Raw genomic sequence first — 20,971 nt, forward strand, 5'->3', positions numbered from 1 at the left:
TCCTTGGGTCTGGGCAGTTTGCAGATGTACTAATTTCTGTGTGTAGACATCCTAGAAAAATAAGAAGGCTCCAAGAGACTGTAACAAATAGTTATACAGTCCTTCTACTTTAACAGATACAGAGCACGCATTTCCTTTGTATAGTTGAGTACTAAGTTGAACAAAGTTGACTTAGGTACAGTTTTTTTCTTACTGCTATATGGTAGTCCCCACTTATTTATGGAAATATGTTCTAATACCCCCAGTGGATGCCTGAAACCACAGATAGTATTGAACCATAAATATATTTATATATTTTCAATCTGATAACCAAAATGGCTACTTAATAACTAATGGGCTGGTAGCATATACAGTGTGGGTGCAAAGGGATGATTCATGTCCCAGATGGAGTAGGATGGTGCAAGATTTTATCACGCTGCTTAGAAAGGCATGCAATTTAAAACTTATGAATTATTGATTTCTGGAATTTTCCATTTAATATTTTTTGGACTCTGTGGGTAACTGAAACCATGGGAAGCAAAACCACAGATAGGGGGTTTGTAATATTGTTGTATTTAATAATTATACTTGCACTTAAAAATGAGAGTCAAAGGGAAAATAGGCGACTTTTAAAATTATGAAGGTTGATCTGTTTGATCCCTTACCTGCAGTGAGATGAGTGATTTGAATTCTTTGAGGAGATACTGAGTATCCTTGGTGCCCAAAGAAGGCACTAAAGTACCGTCTTCTCAGTGCTGTTGTCACTTCTAACCTCTATCAAATAATACGGTGAGAACTTTGGTCCTTGGATGTTTGGTGATCTGTAGCTTGGGGTAGGATTCCCTTTTACCGGGTTTTATTACGTCTCTTATATACAGGAAGAGAGAAGGTGAGAAGGAGCTACCAAATCTGAACAGAAAAGACCTCTGGCAATACAGTTTGTAACACTAAACCCCATGCAGTTCTGGAAATGCTATATTTCATGGTCTTGGAATAGGAGATAAATTTGATGTATGTTATCTAAAACTATATAACATAATTTGGAGTCCACAGGGAGCATGTCTGAAGCAGCTCCATAAGTTGAAAGCTGTTGATGGGGTGGCCTATGTATTTTTAGATTTAAGTGGCGTTAAACATTAACTGAAACAGTTTAAAAAAGAAGTCAAGCAGTGGGCAGAACTCCTAGCAGAGAGCTCATGGAGTCCCGCCAGAAGAGGAACCAAGATGAAGATGAAGATACCGAGCCGGAATCTGGACAATTATGTCCGTGAACCCAAGTTGGACTTCCAGAGAGTTCCAAGAAACTATGATCCTACCTTACATCCTTTTGAGGTCCCACGAGAATATGTAAGAGCTTTAAATGCTACCAAAATGGAATGAGTATTTGCAAAACCATTCCTTGCTTTGCTAGATGGTCACCAAGATGGAGTCAGTTACCTTGGCAAAGCGTCCAAAGAACCTGGCTACTGTCCTTTCTGGGGCGTGTGATGGAGAGGTTAGAATTTGGAACCTGACTCATCAGAAATGTATCCGTACAATACAAGCACATGAAGGCTTTGTATAAGGAATATGTACTTGCTTTTGTGGGACTTCTTTTTTCACCGTTGGTGATGACAAAACTATGAAACAGTGGAAAAAGAATGGACCAGGCTATGGAGATAAGGAAGAGCCATTACATACAACATTAGGAAAGACAGTGTATACTGGGATTGAGCATCACTGGAAAGAAGCTATTTTTGCCACATGTGGACAGCAAGTAGACGTTTGGGATGAACAAAGAACTAATCCTATATCTTCAATGACCTGGGGATTTGACAGTGTAAGTAGTGTTAAATTTAACCCAATTGAGACTTGGGAAGTTGTGCGTCTGACAGGAATATAGTACTGTACGATATGAGGCAAGCTGCTCCTTTGAAAAGGTTATCTTAGATATGACAACAAATACAATCTGTTGGAACCCTGTGGAAGCTTTCATTTTTACAGCAGCAAATGAAGATTATAACTTACATACTTTTGATATATGTGCACTGGACACTCCTTTAATGTTCCATATGGATCATATATCTGCAGTGCTTGACGTGGAGTACCCGCCCACTGGGAAAGAGTTTTTGTCTGCTAGTTTCAATAAAGCTATTTGAATCTTTCCTACAGACAAAAGTTGAAGCAGGAAGGTATATCACACAAAGTGAATGCAACATGTTATCTGTGTAAAATGGACTTCTGATAGCAAGTATATTAAGTGTGAATCTAATGAAATGAACATTTGCCTGTGGAAAGCTAATGCTTCTGAAAAATTCGGTATGCTTACATCACGAGAAAAAGCAGCCAAGGATTATAACTAGAAATTGAAGGAGAAATTTCAGCATCATCCTCATATAAAACGTACAGCTCATCATCGACATCTACCAAAATCTATCTACAGCCAGATTCAGGAACAGTGCGTCATGAAAGAAGCTCGTCAGAGAAAGGAAGTTAATCGTATTAAACACAGCAAGCCTGGATATGTGCCAATTGTGTCAGAGAAGAAGAAGCACATAGGGGCAGTTGTAAAATAATTGGTATTCCTAACAATCCTGATGTATAATTATTTGTTACTTTTGATTTGAGAACTCTACAAATAAAAGTGCTGGGACTAGATTAATTGCATACATTTTGGTTATATGTGTAGAGCTTTATTGTTGCTCCTTTTAGCTGCCCTGAAAAATGATCCTTAAAGGTGGCCTAGTTGATAAGACTGTCTAACTGTTTTATCCTTAATCTGCATTCTTCTTTCATTGAAGAATACAGTATTTGCAACTAACTCATTTTTTCCTGTTTTAATTACAGATATACTTACTTTCTCTCTGATCTATTGTTGTAGACACTGCACATTCAAATTGACATTTAAGACCAAACATCGCTTATGTTATCTTTAATATATAACTTTGAATAATGATTACAATGATGTTTCTTCCTGTGATTCCACATAACATTTAGAAGAATGATGTCAACTTTTTATAACTGAATGTATTTCTAGTGCTTTACTTATATTCGGCTTTTTGACTGTTACAAAACAATCAGCCTGCATTTATATAACTTTTATAAATAATATAATTTGGGTCGAGTTAAGATAGTAAAACTTTCTTTCACGTTGAAAAAAAAATCTTTCAAAATATGTTATCCTTTGTGCTTGAAGTCCTGGCTATAAGGATTGAAAAATTAGAACCCTAAATATACTGAGCAAGTTTGACAAATATGTGGAAATTATCTTGCAGCTAATATTGCTGATCCTAAAACACCAATAAATGATGCTTTCTCAGTATTGCCTTTGGACTTACTGATTTCTGAGAGTTATATTTTCAAAACCTTAATCTAGAGCTGTGGAAAGCCATGCAAATGGGAGCTTACTCTGGTATTGGTCTTCCTTCATCTTATTTGAAGCAGCTAGAGGTATATTCCTCAGCACTTAGAAAGCTGTAGCAGCTGGACACTGTGGCACACCTGTAATCCCAGCACTTTGGGAGGCCAAGGTGGGCGGATCACCTGAGGTCAGGAGTTCGAGACCAGCCTGGCCAACATGGTGAAACCCCATTTCTACTAAAAATACAAAAATTAGCCAGTCTTGATGGCAAGCTGAGATTGTGCCACTGTACTCCAGCCTGGGCTATAGAGCGAGACTCCATCTCAAGAAAAAAAAAAAAAAAAAAAAAGAAAAGAAAAGAAGGAAAGCTACAGGCCAGGCACAGTGGCTCATGCCTGTAATCCCAACACTTTGGGAGGCCAAGGTGGGAGGATCACTTGAGCCCAGGAGTTCAAGACCAGCCTGGGCAACATGGTCGAACCCCATCTCTACAAAATACGAAAAACTTAGCTGGGCATGGTGGCACATGCCTGTAGTCCCACCTGTTTGGAAGGCTGAGGTGGGAGAATTGCTTGAGCCCAGGAGGTGGAGGTTGTATTGAGCTGAGATTGTACCACTGCACTCCAGCCTGGGTGACAGAGCAAGACCCTGTCTCAAAAAAAAAAAAAAAAAAAAAGTAGCTATAAAACAGTTCTTCCTTGATGACTAAGATTTTGAACTAGGCTTTGCTAGGCTTTGGAGCATTTGAGCCACCAGCCTTTGTCCATCCAAACAAAAGCTGTTTGCCTGTCTTCTGTTGTTTGGAAAATAGTCTGCTGTCTTCTGTAGCATGGGAAATAGTTTCCAAGACTAGATTTATACACACATACATACACTTGCATATATACACACCCATAGCTATAGGTAATGTATATTTAAGGGTTGTTATGTTTCTAGAAAATATATATCTGTTGTATTTGAACTTTTTAGTCTCTAAGTATTCTGTCATGTAAAGATGCCAGATTGTGATTATCTCAATAGAAAGCTTATAGACATTGGAATTGATCATAAGTCATTTTTTGACAATAGTTTTACCTTTCTTAAGCTTTTCATTGAAATTTGCATTTCTTACCTGTTAACTGGCTACCCAGTAGATCTCCATAAAAGTAGAAGAATCAACTGTATGATCAACCTTTATGTTACTGTACTCATTGGTGTTATGCATAGTTTGATAATGTTTTTAATTTCTCTTCTTTAAATAGACTCTGGAACTTCTTTACAGAATTACTAATGCACAGAATGTAACAGTTATTGTCCAGAAAATGCTTGAATATTTACATCAGAGCAAAGAAGAGTATGTCATCGTCAATTTGGTTGGCAAAATAGCAGAGCTGGCTGAGAAATATCCTTTTATTTGGACCATGAGTCTTAAAATAGTAACACGGTGACTTTAAGATGATTGGTATAGATATGGTCACCTGAAGTTGAGTTCAGAGACCTAGCAATACATTTTATTCCTGATTTTCAAGCCTCTTGTCAGAAAAAGGGATTTGTGTAGACCTCTTAGGAGATGGCCTTTTTTTTTTTTTTTTTTGCTGGTTTCTTTTATTCATGTTGTCAGTATTTTGAGCAGGAAGATAGAGGAACCTTTATCCTCTTTATTCCTCTTTCAGTCCTGCCTCGTCTCTACTTCTATCTTGATTTCTTTTCTGAGTAAAAGTTCTTGTGTTTTGGGGAAAGCGGAGGGTATGTGGGAGTGGTCAGGATGCTAAAACTTATCCTTTATTGTTTTATGCTGGAAATTGTCACAATTAAGTAGTTGGGAACTCTATTAACATGTTACTCTTCTTCAAGTTTGTTTCTTAAAAGTCAGAAGAACTTTACAGGTCATAAGGATATTCCATTCATTAAAAAACATTACTGTTTAGGCCGGGCGTGGTGGCTTACGCCTGTAATCCCAGCACTTTGGGAGGTCGAGGCGGACGGATCACCTGAGGTTGGGAGTTTAAGACCAGCCTGACCGACATGGAGAAACCCCATCTCTACTAAAAATACAAAATTAGCTGGGCGTGGTGGTGCATGCCTGTAATCCCAGCTACTAGGGAGGCTGAGGCAGAAGAATCGCTTGAACCTGGGAGGCGGGGGTTGCAGTGAGCACCATTGCACTCCAGCCTGGGCAACAAGAGCGAAACTCCATCTCAAAAAAAAAAAAAAAAAAAAAAAAAGTGAAAAAATGTTACTGTTTAATTATAAAAAAGAGTGAGTGAATACTGTTAATGAAATTATATTGGAAATTGCTTAAGTCTAGTTTTGTCCTAGTCAGTACTATAACTCTGGCCAGTAGAATGATAGAACTTTAGAACTGATGAGGAAGAGATTAGAAAAGAGGCTGAGCACCTGTAATCCCAGCACTTTGGGAGGCGGAGGCAGGAGGATTGCCTGAGCTCAGGAGTTCACGACCAGCCTGGGCAACACAGTGAAACCCTGTCTCTACCAAAATACAAAAAAAATTAGCCGGTGTGGTGGTATACACCTGTAGTCCCAGCTACTCAGGAGGCTGAGGCAGGAGAATTGCTTGAACCCAGGAGGCAGAGGTCACAGTGAGCCAAGATCGCACTGCTGCACTTCAGCCTGGGCGACAGAGCAAGACTCTGTCTCAAAAAAAGAAAAAAAAAAAAAAAAAAAGGAAAAGAAAAGAACAGATGCTAAACGATTTGTTCTAGTAGACATACCACAGTATTTAGCTTCTTTGAAGTGAATTATATTCTTTTTTGAAGAACATAGTTTTCCATTATTTGCATCTAGTTAGCTGGTTTGTTTCTTTCAGTTATTTCACATTTATTTATTGGATGACTGTTTTGTGCAAGTGTGGTGCTAAAGTGACAAACTCAGTTTATTAAGTTTATTAAATAAGCTTTTACTGAGTACCTATTTTACATAAAACTGGGGTATGGAACAATTTATGGCAGAGGTTAAAGGTAAAAATGCCATACTAGGATGAATTGGAGTTATTATTTTAAAGATTGCTACAGAAGGATAATTTTAATAAGTAGCATTTGGAAGTGTACTTGTTCTTAACACTGTGGACACATATGCTCCTGATAATGCGTGGTTTATTCAGACAATGAATGCTGTGTTTTCAGTAGGAGGAGATGTAATGCATCCTGATATTCCCAATAACTTTCTGAGACTACTAGCAGAAGGTTGGTAGACTATTACATTCTGTAAAGTAAACATTTTAAAGTTAAATGTTTTTATTACAGAGTCCTTAGATAAGTTTGTGGAAATTAAAATGGTGTATCAATTTCTTTGTAGGTTTTGATGATGAAACAGAAGATCAGCAATTAAGACTCTATGCAGTTCAGTCTTACCTCACTTTACTAGATATGGAAAATGTGTTCTATCCACAGAGATTTCTTCAAGTTATGAGTTGGGTGAGCAAAGTACATTAAATCATACATTTTTAAAACATTTTTTATACAAACCAAATGTTAACATATTTCCTTCAGAAACCATTCACTTCTACTCAGCTAACTCCTTCAGCTATTAGTTTTTCAAATGGCCACCATCTATCACTTAACTATTTACTTCTCTGTTTTTTCTCTCTGCCATCTCACTTGTCTGGTCTTTTACTTATCTCTTTGTGTTTACAGTGTTTTGTTGTGTTTTTTATGTGCATCCGTGTTTGAATATTTGAATACTCGTTTATCTCTACTATATTAGTTTTTTTAAAAATAAAAAACTATTTTTAAAAAATAATCTGTAAATTATTTTAACCAAATAGAAAGAGGTTCATCTTTAAGAAGCATTTTCTAGGTACCAGGCACAGTGCTGAATACTTCTATTATTAACTTTTTTTTCTTCTTCTTTTTTATTTTATTTTATTTTTTAAGTTCTAGGGTACATGTGCAGGATGTGTAGGTTTGTTACGTAGGTAAACGTGTGCCATGGTGGTTTGCTGCATCTATCAACGCATCACCTAGGTATTAAGCCTAGCACACATTAGCTCTTTTTCCTAAAGCTCTCCAGCCCCACCACCCTCCCTGATAGGCCCTGGTCTGTGTTGTTCCCTTCCCTGTGTCCTGTGTTCTCATTGTTCAGCTCCCACTTATAAGTGAGAACATGTGGTGTGGTTTTCTGTTCCTGTGTTAGTTTGCTAAGAATAATGGGTTCCCAGCTTCATCCATGTCTGTGCAAAGGACATGATCTTATTCCTTTTTATGGCTGTATAGTATTCCATGGTGTATATGTACTACATTTTCTTTATCTAGTCTATCATTGATAGGCTATCTGTGCTATATTAGTTTTCTTATGTTGCATAACAATGTTACCGCAAACTTAGTGGCTTAAGACAATACAAATTCATTATCTCATAGTTTCTGTGGGTCAGGAGTCCAGGCATGGCTTAGCTGGATTCTCTGCTTAGGGTCTCACAGAATTGCAGTCGAGGTGTTGGCACCTTGCAATCATCTGAAGCTTGACTGGTAAATAATCCACTTTCGAGCTCATGTGTGTTTGTCAGAATTCATTTTCTTGTGGCTGAGTTTTTGTGACTGAGGGTTTCACTTTCATACTGTCAACTGTCAGCTGTCCTTAGCTGCTAGAGCTGTTTTCAGTTTCTTGCCATGTGGCCTACCAACAGGGCCGCCTGCTTCATCAAAGCCAGTAGTGGAGATCATTTTTTTTTCAAGACAAAGGTCACAATTTTATGTAATATAATCACATGTAATTGCATACAGCTCATCACCTTTATGTATTCTTTCTTGTGCACATAGGTGAGTGTTTCTTTAGGGGAGATTTAGAGAAGTGATATGGTATGCACATTTTAATATTTTATAGAATTGCCAAATGTCAGCATGTTAGCTTAAATTTTCCCCAGATTTTTACTTAAATTTTTTCTTTTCTCATCTGCAGAAAAGTTCAAAGACTAAGATATTAAAATATACTTTTTATTTAGCTTTTTCAGTTAAAGAAAAATTTTTTTTTTTGAAACAGAGTCTTGTTCTGTCACCAGGCTGGAGTACAGTAGCATGATCTCGGCTCACTGTAACCTCTGCCTCCTGGGTTCAAGCAATTCTCCTATCTCAGCCTCCTGAGTCGCTGGGATTACAGGTGCATGCCACCACTCCTGGCTAATTTTTGTATTTTTAGCAGAGATGGGGTTTTGCCATGTTGGCCAGGCTGGTTTCGAACTCTCCACCTCAGGTGATCCACCCGCCTCAGCTTCCCAAAGTGCTGGGATTACAGGTGTGAGCCACCGCACCTAGCCCAGTTAAATACTTTTAACTACATTTGTTTTACTATATCTGCATCTATAGGTATATCTAGGTCTGCCTATCTACAGTTTGTTTTGCTGAGCTGTTTAGAATTGAATTGCAGACATTGTGGCACTTCACCCCTAGAACCTCAGCGTGAATCTTCTATGAATGACATAACTATAAAACTGTTATCATACCTAAGAAGTGTAAAGAGGCCGGGTGCGGTGGCTCATACCTATAATCCCAGCACTTTGGGAGGCTGAGGCGGGCAAATCACAAGGTCAGGAGATCGAGACCATTCTGGCCAACATGGTAACACCCCGTCTCTACTAAACATACAAAAAATTAGCCAGGCGTGGTGGAATGCACCTGTAGTCCCAGCTACTCGGGAGGCTGAGGCAGGGGAATCACTTGAACTCAGGAGGTGGAGGTTGCAGCGAACCGAGATTGCGCTACTGCACTCCAGCCTGGGCGACAGAGCAAGACTCCATCTCAAAAAAAAATGAGGATCACAAATTGCCTTTACTTATGTCTCTTTAGCCTTTTTAAATTTGTAATGAACCCCACTTTCTTTTGGTTTTTATGACTGATTTTTTTGTTTGTTTTGGATGACTGCTGTTCACTTGTAGAAGGTCCTACATTCTGGATATCTGATTATTTTTGTTCAGGTTAAACACTTTTAGTGAGAATACTGCGTAGGCAATGTTGTGTATTTCCTACTGTATCATATCAGGATATATATAATGTCAGTTTGTTCACTTATTGGTGATTGTAAGTTTATAAGTTTGGGTTAAGATGGTGGCCTGGTGCGGTGGCTCATGCCTGTGATCCCAGCACTTTGGGAGGCGGGAGGATTGCTTGAAGCCAGAGTTTGAGATCAGCTTGGGCAACAAAGTGAGACCCAGTCTCTACCAAATGGAGAAAAAAAAAGAAGGTGACCTCCAGATCTTTGCATTGTAAAGGTATCTTTCCTTTTTGTAATTTATAACTAATTTGTCAGGTGATTCTATCAGGCTATGCAAATATCTTTTCCTCATTTATCTTCAGTGGCTTTAGTGTTGATGATCCTTCCTGAATTGATTATTGGTTTTGTGGCCATTCGTTTTTTTTGTCCATGAATGTGGCATGTCACTCCACTTAATTTAGATTGTCTTTTCTTTCTTTCTACAGCGTACAGGTCAGGTACAGTAGGTCCCCTTATCTGTTGTTTTGCTTTCTGCAGTTTTAGTTACCTGTGGCCAGTCATGGTCTGAAAATATTAAATGGAAAATTCCAGAAATCAACAATTTATAAGTTTTATATTATGTGTTGTCCTGAGTAGCATGATGAAATATTGAGCCATCCCACTTCATCCTGCGCTGCCCCACCTGGGACCTGAATCATTCTTTGTCCAGTGTATCCATGCTGTATACACTGCCTGCCTGTTAGTTACTCAGTAGCTGTCTAGGTTTTCAGATGAACTGTAGCATTATTGCAGTGCTTATATTGTAGTAACCTTTATTTACTTAATCATGGTCCCACTGCACAAGAGTTGTGATGCTGGCAATTTGGATATGCCAAAGAGAAGCTTTAAAAATGGTTCCTTTAAGTGAAAAGGTGAAAGTTCTTGACTTAATGAGAAAAGAAACATATGCTGAGGTTGTAAAATTCTACAGTAAGAAGGGAAATTGTCTCTGTGAAATTGTGAAGAAGGAAAAAAAACTCCTGTTAGTTTTGCTGTCATACCTTACACTACGAAAGTTACGGTCACAGTGCATGGTGAGATCTTAGTTAAGATGGAAAAGGCATTAAATTTGTGAGTGTAAGACATGATCAGAAGCATTTGCCAATTGATGGCAGTTGGGTTCAGTACTATTTTCGGATTCAGGCATCCACAGGGAGTCCTGAAACCAATTCCCTTTAGATGCAGAGGGCCAACTGTATATACAAATACAATAGATTTTGTATTTTGAGCTTGTAATCTACAGTCTTGCTGAACTAACTTCATAGTTCTAGGAGTGTTCTTGTAGATTTCTTGAGACTTTGTTGAGAATTTTATCTAGTGTCGTGAGGGCTATTGGTCTGTAGTTTTCATTTTTGTGGTATTCCAGTTTTGGTATCAAAGTAAATACTAGTTTCATAACATGACTTGGGAATGTGCCCTCCTGTTTTCTGGAGGAATTTGCATAAAGTTGCTGTTAATTTTCCTTTAAAAATTTGGTAGAATTTTCCAGTGAAACCATTTGGACTTGTAGATTTTTAGGGGAGTTATTAAATTACAAATTCAATTTTCTTAAAGAAAAATCTCTTGATTGAATTTTCATTCAATAGTTCAGTGGTTTTTTTTTTGGTTTGTTTGTTTTTTGGTTTTTTTTCCCCCTTGGGACTTATCTTTGAGTCATAGATTATTCAGAAAAGTATTGTTTAGTTTCTGAGTGTTTAGAAAATTTTCTGTTATCTTTCTGTTACTGATTTCTAGTTTGATTTCATTGTGATTAGAGAAAATACTATGTATGATTTCAGTTCTTTCATATTTGAGGTTTGTTTTACAGTTCAAGGCACAGTCTATCTTGGTATATGTTCTGTGGTTGCTTGAAAAGTATCTATTTTGCTTTTTCTGTGTGGTGTGTTCTGTAAAGTCTGTTGTGATGGTGTTGTTGAGTTTTTCTATATCCTTGCTGATTCTTGGTCTAGTCCTATTAATTGTTGAGAGAAGGCTATTGACCTTTTCAGTTCTGTGGCCTACACTGACACTGTGAGGGGGTGGCTTGCTGAACAGTGGGGAAAATCCTGACTCCATCAGGTTTCCACTGACACACTCCCATCAGAGAAAGGCAGGGGCACTGCATTTCTCCTCGGTGGAGGTGAAGTGCAGGCTCCCTGCCCAGTCTCTACTGACACTGCAGGGGAGTAGGCCTCTCTACAGCTAGCTCAGTGGGGATGAAAGTCCTGACTCCTCACTCAGCCTTCTCAGTTCCCACCCTGCTGGGGAGTTTGGGGTACCTCATGTAGCCTGGTGAGGGTAGCAGTCTTGATTCTCTACTCTGCCTTTGCTGGTATGGGTGGGGCTGCAGATTTTTCTGTGTGGTATTTGGCTGGAGTAGGAGGGTTATTGTCTGAAAGTTTTCTGTCCTCTTGGCTTATTGACTAGAGGGCAGGCTCTTCTTGGGGCTTTTTGTCTGTGCCCATTTGCATTTCCAGGTTTCTGGCTCTCCATATCCAGTCTGGGGTAAATGAAACAACAGATAATCTGCTGTATGTTTTATATATGATATCAAGGGTTTTTAGGTATACTTAGTAGGAAGAATAGGGATAAATACGTCTTCTCCATCTTCCCCGAAGCAGACATCCATTACCATTGATTTTTGAACTGGTACTTTTGTTACCTGTTCTTCTGGAGCTACCTTCCATTTTTTCTAAAACCACCTAAAAATAATCATACTGTTTAAGGACTGAACTCATTTAGTCCTATTTATTTTTCCTTTTCTTCTTTTCCTTCTTACTAGCTATACATTTTCCCTTGCCTATCACCCAGCCTTCTTTTCTTGCTGGTACCGATATTATACCAAAGACATGAAATTATTCCATAAACACCATTTAGGAAAGCGTAATAGTCCATTCTCACGCTGCTGTGAAGAAATATCCGAGACTGGGTAATTTGTAAGAAAAGAGGTTTAGTTGACTCACAGTTCCACATGGCTGGGGAGGCCTCAGGAAACTTAAAATCATGGCAGAAGCCTCTTTACAGGGTGGCAGGAGAGAGAATGAGGCTGAGTGAAGGGGGAAGCCCATCATAAAACCATCAGGTCTCGTGAGAACTTACTCTCACAAAAGCAGCAGGGGAAACTGCCCCCATGATTCAGTTATTTTCACCTGGTCCTGCCCTTGACATGTGGGGGATTATTACAATTCAAAGTGAGATTTGGGTGGGAGCACAGAGCCAAACCATATCAGAAAGATTTCATACTTCCTGAATTATCAGTTTATTAATGATTCTAAAATAAGAAAACTTGACCCCTTTGTAGGCTTTGAGACAGGTGCTTCACTTACTCATCCTGCAGCTCTCAGCCCCTCGCGGGAGGGTGAGCATGCAGGTGAGTGGGTGCGGGAGGCAGAGGGAGTGCTTTTGGGCTCTGGCAGGAGCAAAACTCTGTGTGCGCCCCATGGCAGCATCTAGTGGGGAGTACCTGCGACTCCTGAAGCCCCAGTGAGCGTGTTACACTGCTCTTTTAGCTCTGCCATCAGCAGACAGCTTAAGTGTTAACAGCTCAGTGGGCCCTTTTGTATCTGCACTCACTTCTGAGCTCTTGTCTGGTGTCCAGGAAAAATGAGGTCACATGAATGAATTGAAGGATAATAAATGCAGGGGATTTTGTTGCCGGTGAAAGTGGCTCTCAGCAGGAAGGGGAGCTGACAGGGGGACTGGGGCGGCGAAGGTAATGTTCTCCAGAAGTCCAGCCATCTCTGGCTGGATTCTTCTTTGAAGTTACGCTGTCAAGCTGTCCCTCTGAAGTAAAGCCGCTTCTCTCCGACATCCAGCTGCTTCTTCCTCTATGCTGGCTGAGTCTGGGGTCTTTATAGGCACAGGATGGGGCAGGGCAGGGCAGGGTCATGGGTGGTTTAGGAAAAGGCAATATTTGAATGGGAAAATAGGGATATGGATATAAGTTCTCACTTTGGGCCATGGTTTCGGGCTTTTTGGCTTGTGGGTGGGGCTTCACCAGGGACCACACCCTTTTCTGCCTAGAATTTCTCTGCCTCCTGTCCCTATCAGTTCTTTCACTTACAGAATTGTATGTCGCCTAAGTTAGATGTGTGACACAGATAAGCGTTTCTTTTCTTTTCTTTTTTTTTTTTTTTTGAGATGGAGTCTTGCTGTGTTGCCCAGGCTGGAGTGCAGTGGCGTGATCCGAGCTCATTGCAACTTCTGCCTCCCAGGTTCAAGCGATTCTCCTGCCTCAGCCTTCCGAGTAGCTGAGACTATAGGCGTGTGCCACCACATCTGGCTAATTTTTTTATTTTTACTAGAGACGGGGTTTCACCATGTTGGCCAGGCTGGTTTCGAACTCCTCAGGTGATCCACCCGCCTCGGCCTCCCAAAGTGCTGGGATTACAGGCATGAGCCACCGTGCCTGGCCAATAAGTGTTTCTTAAAGTCTCTTCTGTGAACTGTCTACATCAGAATCAGCTGATGCATATTCAAATGTATATCCTTGGGGACCACAGGCATACTAAATCAGAATATCTGGGGATAAAGCCTAGAAATCTGTATTTTTATGAAACACTTTAAGTGCCTCTTACTATGTAGTAAGAACCATCATTACATGAGAATCATCATTTAAATGCTTACTGGAAAATAATAACAGGATGTGATAGTGCTTATAAAAACCAACAACCAACTCCAGAAGTTCAGAAACTTGTAAAGGTATCCTGCTTTATATATTGTTAATGACAATGGTGGGGAAAACCATTTTGAATTATTGGTATAATTTTGAACCTAAAATATACAGTTGTATCTTTAATAATTTTTTCACCATGAGAGGATGTTTAATCTACTTTAAATTCACTCTAGCAGTAGGCACTTTGTTTAGATTTGAGTATAGTCTATTGTATAACTTGATATTTGTATATAAGTATCACTTTGTTTTATTTACAGGTATTAGGGGAATATTCCTACCTCTTAGATAAGGAAACGCCAGCAGAAGTTATAGCTAAGCTCTACAAGTTACTTATGAATGACTCTGTGTCTTCAGAAACAAAAACCTGGTTAATTGCTGCTGTGACCAAATTGACACCTCAGGCACACTCTTCTGATACAGTTGAGAGATTAATCCATGAATTTACCATATCTTTGGATACTTGTATGAGACAACATGCATTTGAATTAAAACATTTGCATGAGAATGTGAAACTTATGAAGAGCTTGCTTCCAGTTGACAGAAGTTGTGAAGACTTGGCGGTAAGACATTGGTGTTCCATCTTTTTAAAAATTGCGTTGTCATTAAATATAGAGTAATTCTTGCATTTGTGACATATCAGGAATATATCAAAATGTGGTTTCTGCAGCATTTAAGGTGAATGTTGGAGTTCTTTCTCACGTTAGTATGACGGAATCTGAGAGCTCCCAGCACTTTGGGAAGCTGAGGTGGGCGGATCACCTGAGATCAGGAGTTTGAGACTAGCCTGACCAACATGGGGAAACCCCATCTCTGCTGAAAATGCAGAATTAGCTGGGCATGGTGGTGCATGCCTGTAATCCCAGCTACTCGGGAGACTGAGGCAGGAGAATTGCTTGAACCTGGGAGGCAAAGGTTGCAGTGAGCAGAGATTGCACCATTGCACTCCAGCCTGGGCAACAAGAGTGAAACTGTATCTCAAAAAAAAAAAAAAGATTCAACCTTAAAAAGGTCTTCACCAAAGCACATTATAGTCAAACTGACAAAAGTCAAATTATAAAGAGAGATTTCTAAAAATAGCAAGAGAGAAGTATCAAGTCATACATATAAAAGTATCCCTATCAGACTAATAGTGGATTTCTTAGCAGAAACCTTATTTTATAGGCAAGGAGAAAATGGGAAGATACACTCAAAGCATTGGGGAAAAAAACCCAGAAACTGCTAGACAAGTAAGTATACTATACACAGCATAAAGGAGAAATAAAGTCTTTCCCAGACGGGTAAAAACTGAGGGAATTCATCCCCACTAGACCAACCCTACAAGAAATGTTTGAGGGAGTCTTACATCTGGGAGTGAAAAGATAACTTCCAACATAAAAACACATGAAAGTATAAAACTCACTGGTAAGGCAGATACATAACTGAGAAAGAAAAAGGAATCAAATATTATCATCACACACACAAAATCCATAGAGGTAAACAGGGAAAAAGGAAGAAAGGAAAAAATGTATAAAACAGTCAACAAAATGACAGGAGTAAGTCCTCGACTATCCATAACAACCTTTAATGAAAACAATTTAAAGTCCCCAATTAAAATATATAGGCTGACTGAATAGATAACAAAACAAGATCCAGCTGTATGCTGCCTATAAGAAACTCACTCACCTGTAAAGATGAAGGGATGAATAAAAATAACCATGCAAACAGAAACCAAAAGCATGTAAGAGTAGCTAATGTTATATCAGACAAAATGGACTTGGAAAAAAATATAAAGGAGACAAGAAATGTCATTATGTAATGATGAAGGGATCAGTTCACCAAGGGCATATAACATTTGTAAATACATATGCACCCAACACTGAAGCAAATATATATAAAACAAATATTATTGAAGCTTAAGAGAGAGGTAGAACCCCATACAATCATAGTTGGAAACCTTGACACATCACTTTCAGATTAAGACACATCATCTAGACAGAAAAATCAACAAAGAAGCATCAAACTTAATTTGCATTCTAGACCAAATGGACCTAACAGATATTTACAGAACATTTTATTCAACAGCTGCAGAATACACATTCTTCTCAACACATGGAACATTCTCCAGGACAGACCATATGTTAGGCCACAAAAAAGTCTCAACAATTTGAAAAAATTAAAATCATAGCAAGTATTTTCTCAAGCTGCATATAATAAAACTAGAAATCAATAATAAGAGGTACTTTGGAAACTGAACAAATATATGAAAATCCAAACAATGTATTTCTGAGTGATGATTAGGTCAGTGAAGAAATAAGGAAATAAAAACATTTCTTGAATCTAATAAAAATGGAAATTCAAACACAACTTACCAAAACCTATGTAGTATGGCAAAAACAGTGCTAAGAGGGAAGTTTATAGCAATAAACACATGTATCACAAAAGTAGAAGGATTTCAAACAAACAACTTTATAATGCACCTCAAGGGACTAGAAAGGAAGAAGAAACCAAAGTCAACATTAGTAGAAGGAAATAAATAGTAAAGATCAGAGCAGAAATAAAGAAAATGGAAACTTAAAAAAGATACAAAAAAAAAATCAATGAGATAAAAAGTTGGTTATTTTGAACAATAAAATTGATAAACTGCTGACTACACTAATCAAGAAAGAGAGAAGATTCAAATAAGTAAAACCAGAAACAAAAAAGTAGCCATTGCAATGGCTACCACAGAAATACAAATGATTATTAGAGATGATTATAAACAACTGTACACTAACAAACTGGAAAACCTGATGGAAACAAATAAATTCCTGGACACATCTACCATGATTGCACGAGGAAGAAATAGAAAACCTGATTGAATAGTGACATTGAATCAGTAATAGTAAGTCTCCCAACAGAGAAAAGCTTACGAGACGACTTTACAAGTGAATTCTAGCAAATTTATAAAGAAGAACTAGCACCAACTGTTCTTAAACTAGTCCAAAAAAATTGAAGAAGAGGACATTCTTCCTAACTCGTTTTATGTGGCCAGCATTACCCTGATACCAAAACTAGACAAGGACACAACAACAACAACAACAAACTATAAGCCAATATCCCAGATGAACATAGGAGCAAAAATTCTCAACAAAATACTGGAAAACTGAATCCAATAACACATCAAAAAGATAATACACTATGATCAAGTGGAATTTTCCCAGAAATGCAAGGATGGTTCAGCATACACAAATCAATAAATGTGATACTTCATATCAACAGAATGAAGGACAAAAACCATATGATCATCTCAATAGATGCAGAGAATTCATTTGGTAGAATCCAACATCCCATCATGATAAAAACTCACAGGAAATTAAGCATAGAAAAAGCATACTTAACATCATAAAGCCCATATATGACAAACCCAAAGCCCATATCACAATGAATAAGGAAAAACTGAAGGTACTTCCTCTAAGAATTGGAAAAAGGCAAGGATGCCCACTTTCATCACTCCTATTCAACATAGTACTAGAAGACCTAGCCAGAGCAATCAGGCAAAAGAAAGAAAGGGATCTAAATTGGAAAAGAGGAAGTCAAATTGTCCCTTTTTGCAGATGACATGATCTTACATATACAAAAACCTAAAGACTCCAACATAAAGTTCTTAGAACCGATAAAAGAATTCAGTAAAGATTCAGGATACAAAATCAACATACAAAAATCAGTAGCATTTCTATACACCAATGTCAAAACTAGCTGGAAAAAAAAAAAGTAATGCCATTTACAACAGCTACAAAAAAAAAAAAAAATACAATACTTGGAATAAATTTAACCAGGGAGGTGGAAGACCTGTACAAGGAAAACCTCAAAACGCTGATAAAAGAAACTGAAGAGGATAGAAACAAATGGAAATACATCTCTTGCTCATGGATCACATGAATATTGTTAAAATGCCCATATTACTCAAAGCAATCTACAGATTCAGTATACTATCAAAATACCAATGACAATCTTCAGAAATAGAAAAAACAACCCTAAAATTTGTAGAGAACCACGAGACTCTGAATAGCCAATACAATATTAAGCAAAAATAACAAAGCTGGAGGCATCACACTACCCAATTTCAAAATACACTACAAAGCTGTAGTGACCAAAACAACATGGTATTAGTATGAAAAAAAGACATACAAACCAATGGAACAGAGAGAACCCAGAAAAAAAATTCGTGTATTTATGACTAACTGATTTTCAGTCAAAGTGCCAAGAATATATACTGGGGAAATGACAGCTTCTTCAATAAATAGTGTTGAAAAGCCTTGATATCAGCATGTGGAATAATGAAACGAGATCCCTGTCTTTCACCATATAAAAAAATCAACTCAATGAATTAAATAATGTAAGATCCAAAACTATAAAACTACTAGAAGAAAACTTACAGGAAATGCTTTAGGACATTGGTTGAGGCAAAGATTTGTGGCTAAGACTTCAAAAGCACAGGCGAAAAAGGCAAAAATGGCAAATGGGACTGTATTAAGGTCAAAAGCTTATGCACAGCAAATGATACAATCAATAGAGTGAAGAAACAATCTGTAGACTAGGAAAAAATATTTACAAACAAGGGACTAATATCCAGAATATATAAGGAACTCAATTCAACAGCCAAAAAAGAAAAAAAAAATCCCATTTAAAGGTGGGCAAAGGTCATCAACAGACATTTCATGGCCAACAGGTAAACAAAAAGATGCTAAACATCACAAATCATCAGGGAGATGTAAATCAAAACCACCATATTATCTTATTTCAGTTACAATGCCTATTATCAAGGAGACAAAAAATAACAAATGTTGCCAAGGATACAGAAAAAAGGAAACTCATGCACTGTTAGTAGGAATGTAAGTTAAGATAGCCATTATGGAAAATAGTATGGAGAGTTTTCAAAAAAAAATTGAACTACCGTAAAACCCAGCAATCCCACCCCTGAGTATTTATCCAATGGAAAGTAAATCATTATTTCAAAGGTATACCTGCACCCCCATGTTCACTGCAGTACTATTCACAATAGCCAAAATATGGAATCAACCTAAGTGTCTGCCAATGGACACATGGATAAAGAAAATGTGGTATGTATACACAACGGAATATTATTCAGCTAAGTAATATCCTAACAACATAGATGGGACTTATTTCACTATGAAGTAAAATAAGCATGGCACAGAAAGTCAAATATTACATGTTTTTATGCACAGGTGGAAGTTAAACATGTGCATCTTGGAGGCAGAGAATAAAGAAGCTCGGAAGGGTCGGGGGACAGGGAAGAAGAATGGTTGGTTAATGGTTAGTAAAACACTTAGATAAGAAGAGTAAGTTCTAGGGTTTGATAGCACAGTAGGGTGACTATAGTTAGTAATAATTGTGTATTATTTGTATGTTTCAAAATAAAGAGAAGATTTGAAATGTTCCCAACACAAATGATAAATGTTAGAGGTGATGGATATCCTAAATACTGATTTACGTATTACACATTCTATGCATGTATCAAAGTATCATATGTACGCCAGATATGTATGTCTTAAAATCGACAAATAAGAGAAATTCCTGAATTATTCTATATTAAGAGACTGTCACAGGATATAAATATCTTCACTGCAGTCTCCAAAAGAGATACTCTTCTTCCTATTTAGAATCAGTACTGGATTCAACCTGGCCAGGTTGAATCTCTTTGAGGCTCTTTTGAGCTTCCTGCATATGGATGTCTGTATCTCTTGCAAGACTTGGGAAGTCTTTAGCTATTATTTTTCAATTAGGTTTTCTGTGCCTTAGCCCATTTTGTCTTTAAACTCTCAAAATCCAAATATTTGTTTGCTTTATGTTGTCCCATATGTCACATATGCTTTCTTTATTCTGTTTCATTTATTTATTTTTGTCTGGTTTATTTCAAAGACATGTCTTCAAATTTGGAGATCCTCCCTTCTCAATCTAGTCTATTGTTGAAGCTCTTGGTTATACTTTTTATTTCATTCATTGAATCCTTCAGTTCTAGGAGTTCTGTTTGTTTCTTAGAATTTTTGATGTCTACCTCTTTGTTGAATTTCTCATTCAGATCATGAATTGTTTTCTTGATTTATTTTTGTTTTGTTTTTCTGTGTTCTCTTGTATCTTTTGAGTTTCCTTAAGGTCATTATTTTGATTTTTTTTTCAAGCATTTTATAGATTTCCTTTTTTTGGGATCTGCCACTGGAGAGTTACTGTGTTCCTTTGAAGGTGTTATGTTTCTTTACCTTATTTTTCTTGTGTCCTCACATTGACATATGTGTATCTGGCATCATAGCAGGTGGTTCTAAGTTTATGGATTCTCTTTAGTAGGGAAAGACCTCTCCCTATAGATGTGTCTGTGGTATTGGTTAACAAGGTGCTTGGGCTTTGATTCTGGATGGGCACAGTAGTATAGTTTCCAAATGATTTCTTCAACTATAATTATAATCAGTGATATCTGTGAGTTCCTCAATGGTGATATGGTTTGGATCTCCTGCCCAAATCTCACGTTGAATTGTAATCCCCAGTGTTGGAGTTAGGGCCTGGTGGGAGTTGTTTGGGTCATGAAGGCAGATACCTCATGGCTTGGTGCTATCCTCTTGATAGAGAGTGAGTTCTTGAGAGATCTGGTTATTGTAAAGTATAGCACCTCACACACACACACACACACACACACACCCCGGACTCTCCCTTTGGCTCCTGCTTTCACCATGTGATGTGCTTGCTTTTGCTTTATCCTCCTCCATAAGTAAAAGCTTCCTGAGGCCTTACAGAAAGCTGAACAGATGCCAGTATCATGCTTCTTGCACAGCCTGCAGATCCATGAGCCAATGAAACCTTTTCTTTCTTTCTTTTTTTTTTTTTTTAAAATAAATTACCCAGTCTCAAGTGTTTCTTTATAGCAGTGCAAGAACGGACTAATAGAATGGCTTAGGCTGTGGTTGTTAGTGGAGGCTGTAGAAAGGCTTTGTTGAGGATAGAACATTAGGTGAATTGATCCTTGTGTACCACTGATAGCAGTGGTTGGCTGGGCATACTGGTTGTTA

The 20,971-nt window shown here is 37.9% G+C and overlaps 1 protein-coding gene and 1 pseudogene across 1 annotated transcript in view; both read left to right on the forward strand.

Annotated features, from left to right (window-relative positions):
• AP4E1 (adaptor related protein complex 4 subunit epsilon 1) overlaps positions 1 to 20,971 on the forward strand; it is a 90,137-nt gene that overhangs the window by 31,800 nt on the left and 37,366 nt on the right. The window contains exons 11-14 of the mRNA XM_025390797.1: positions 4,561 to 4,700; positions 6,389 to 6,501; positions 6,614 to 6,732; positions 14,192 to 14,494. Coding sequence (XP_025246582.1) covers positions 4,561 to 4,700; positions 6,389 to 6,501; positions 6,614 to 6,732; positions 14,192 to 14,494 — 675 coding nt within the window. The remainder of the gene's footprint in view (positions 1 to 4,560; positions 4,701 to 6,388; positions 6,502 to 6,613; positions 6,733 to 14,191; positions 14,495 to 20,971) is intronic.
• Positions 1,189 to 2,602, forward strand: LOC112628023 (annotated as a pseudogene).

This window comes from Theropithecus gelada, chromosome 7a (genome assembly GCF_003255815.1).
Source record: "Theropithecus gelada isolate Dixy chromosome 7a, Tgel_1.0, whole genome shotgun sequence".
Taxonomy (NCBI): domain Eukaryota; kingdom Metazoa; phylum Chordata; class Mammalia; order Primates; family Cercopithecidae; genus Theropithecus; species Theropithecus gelada.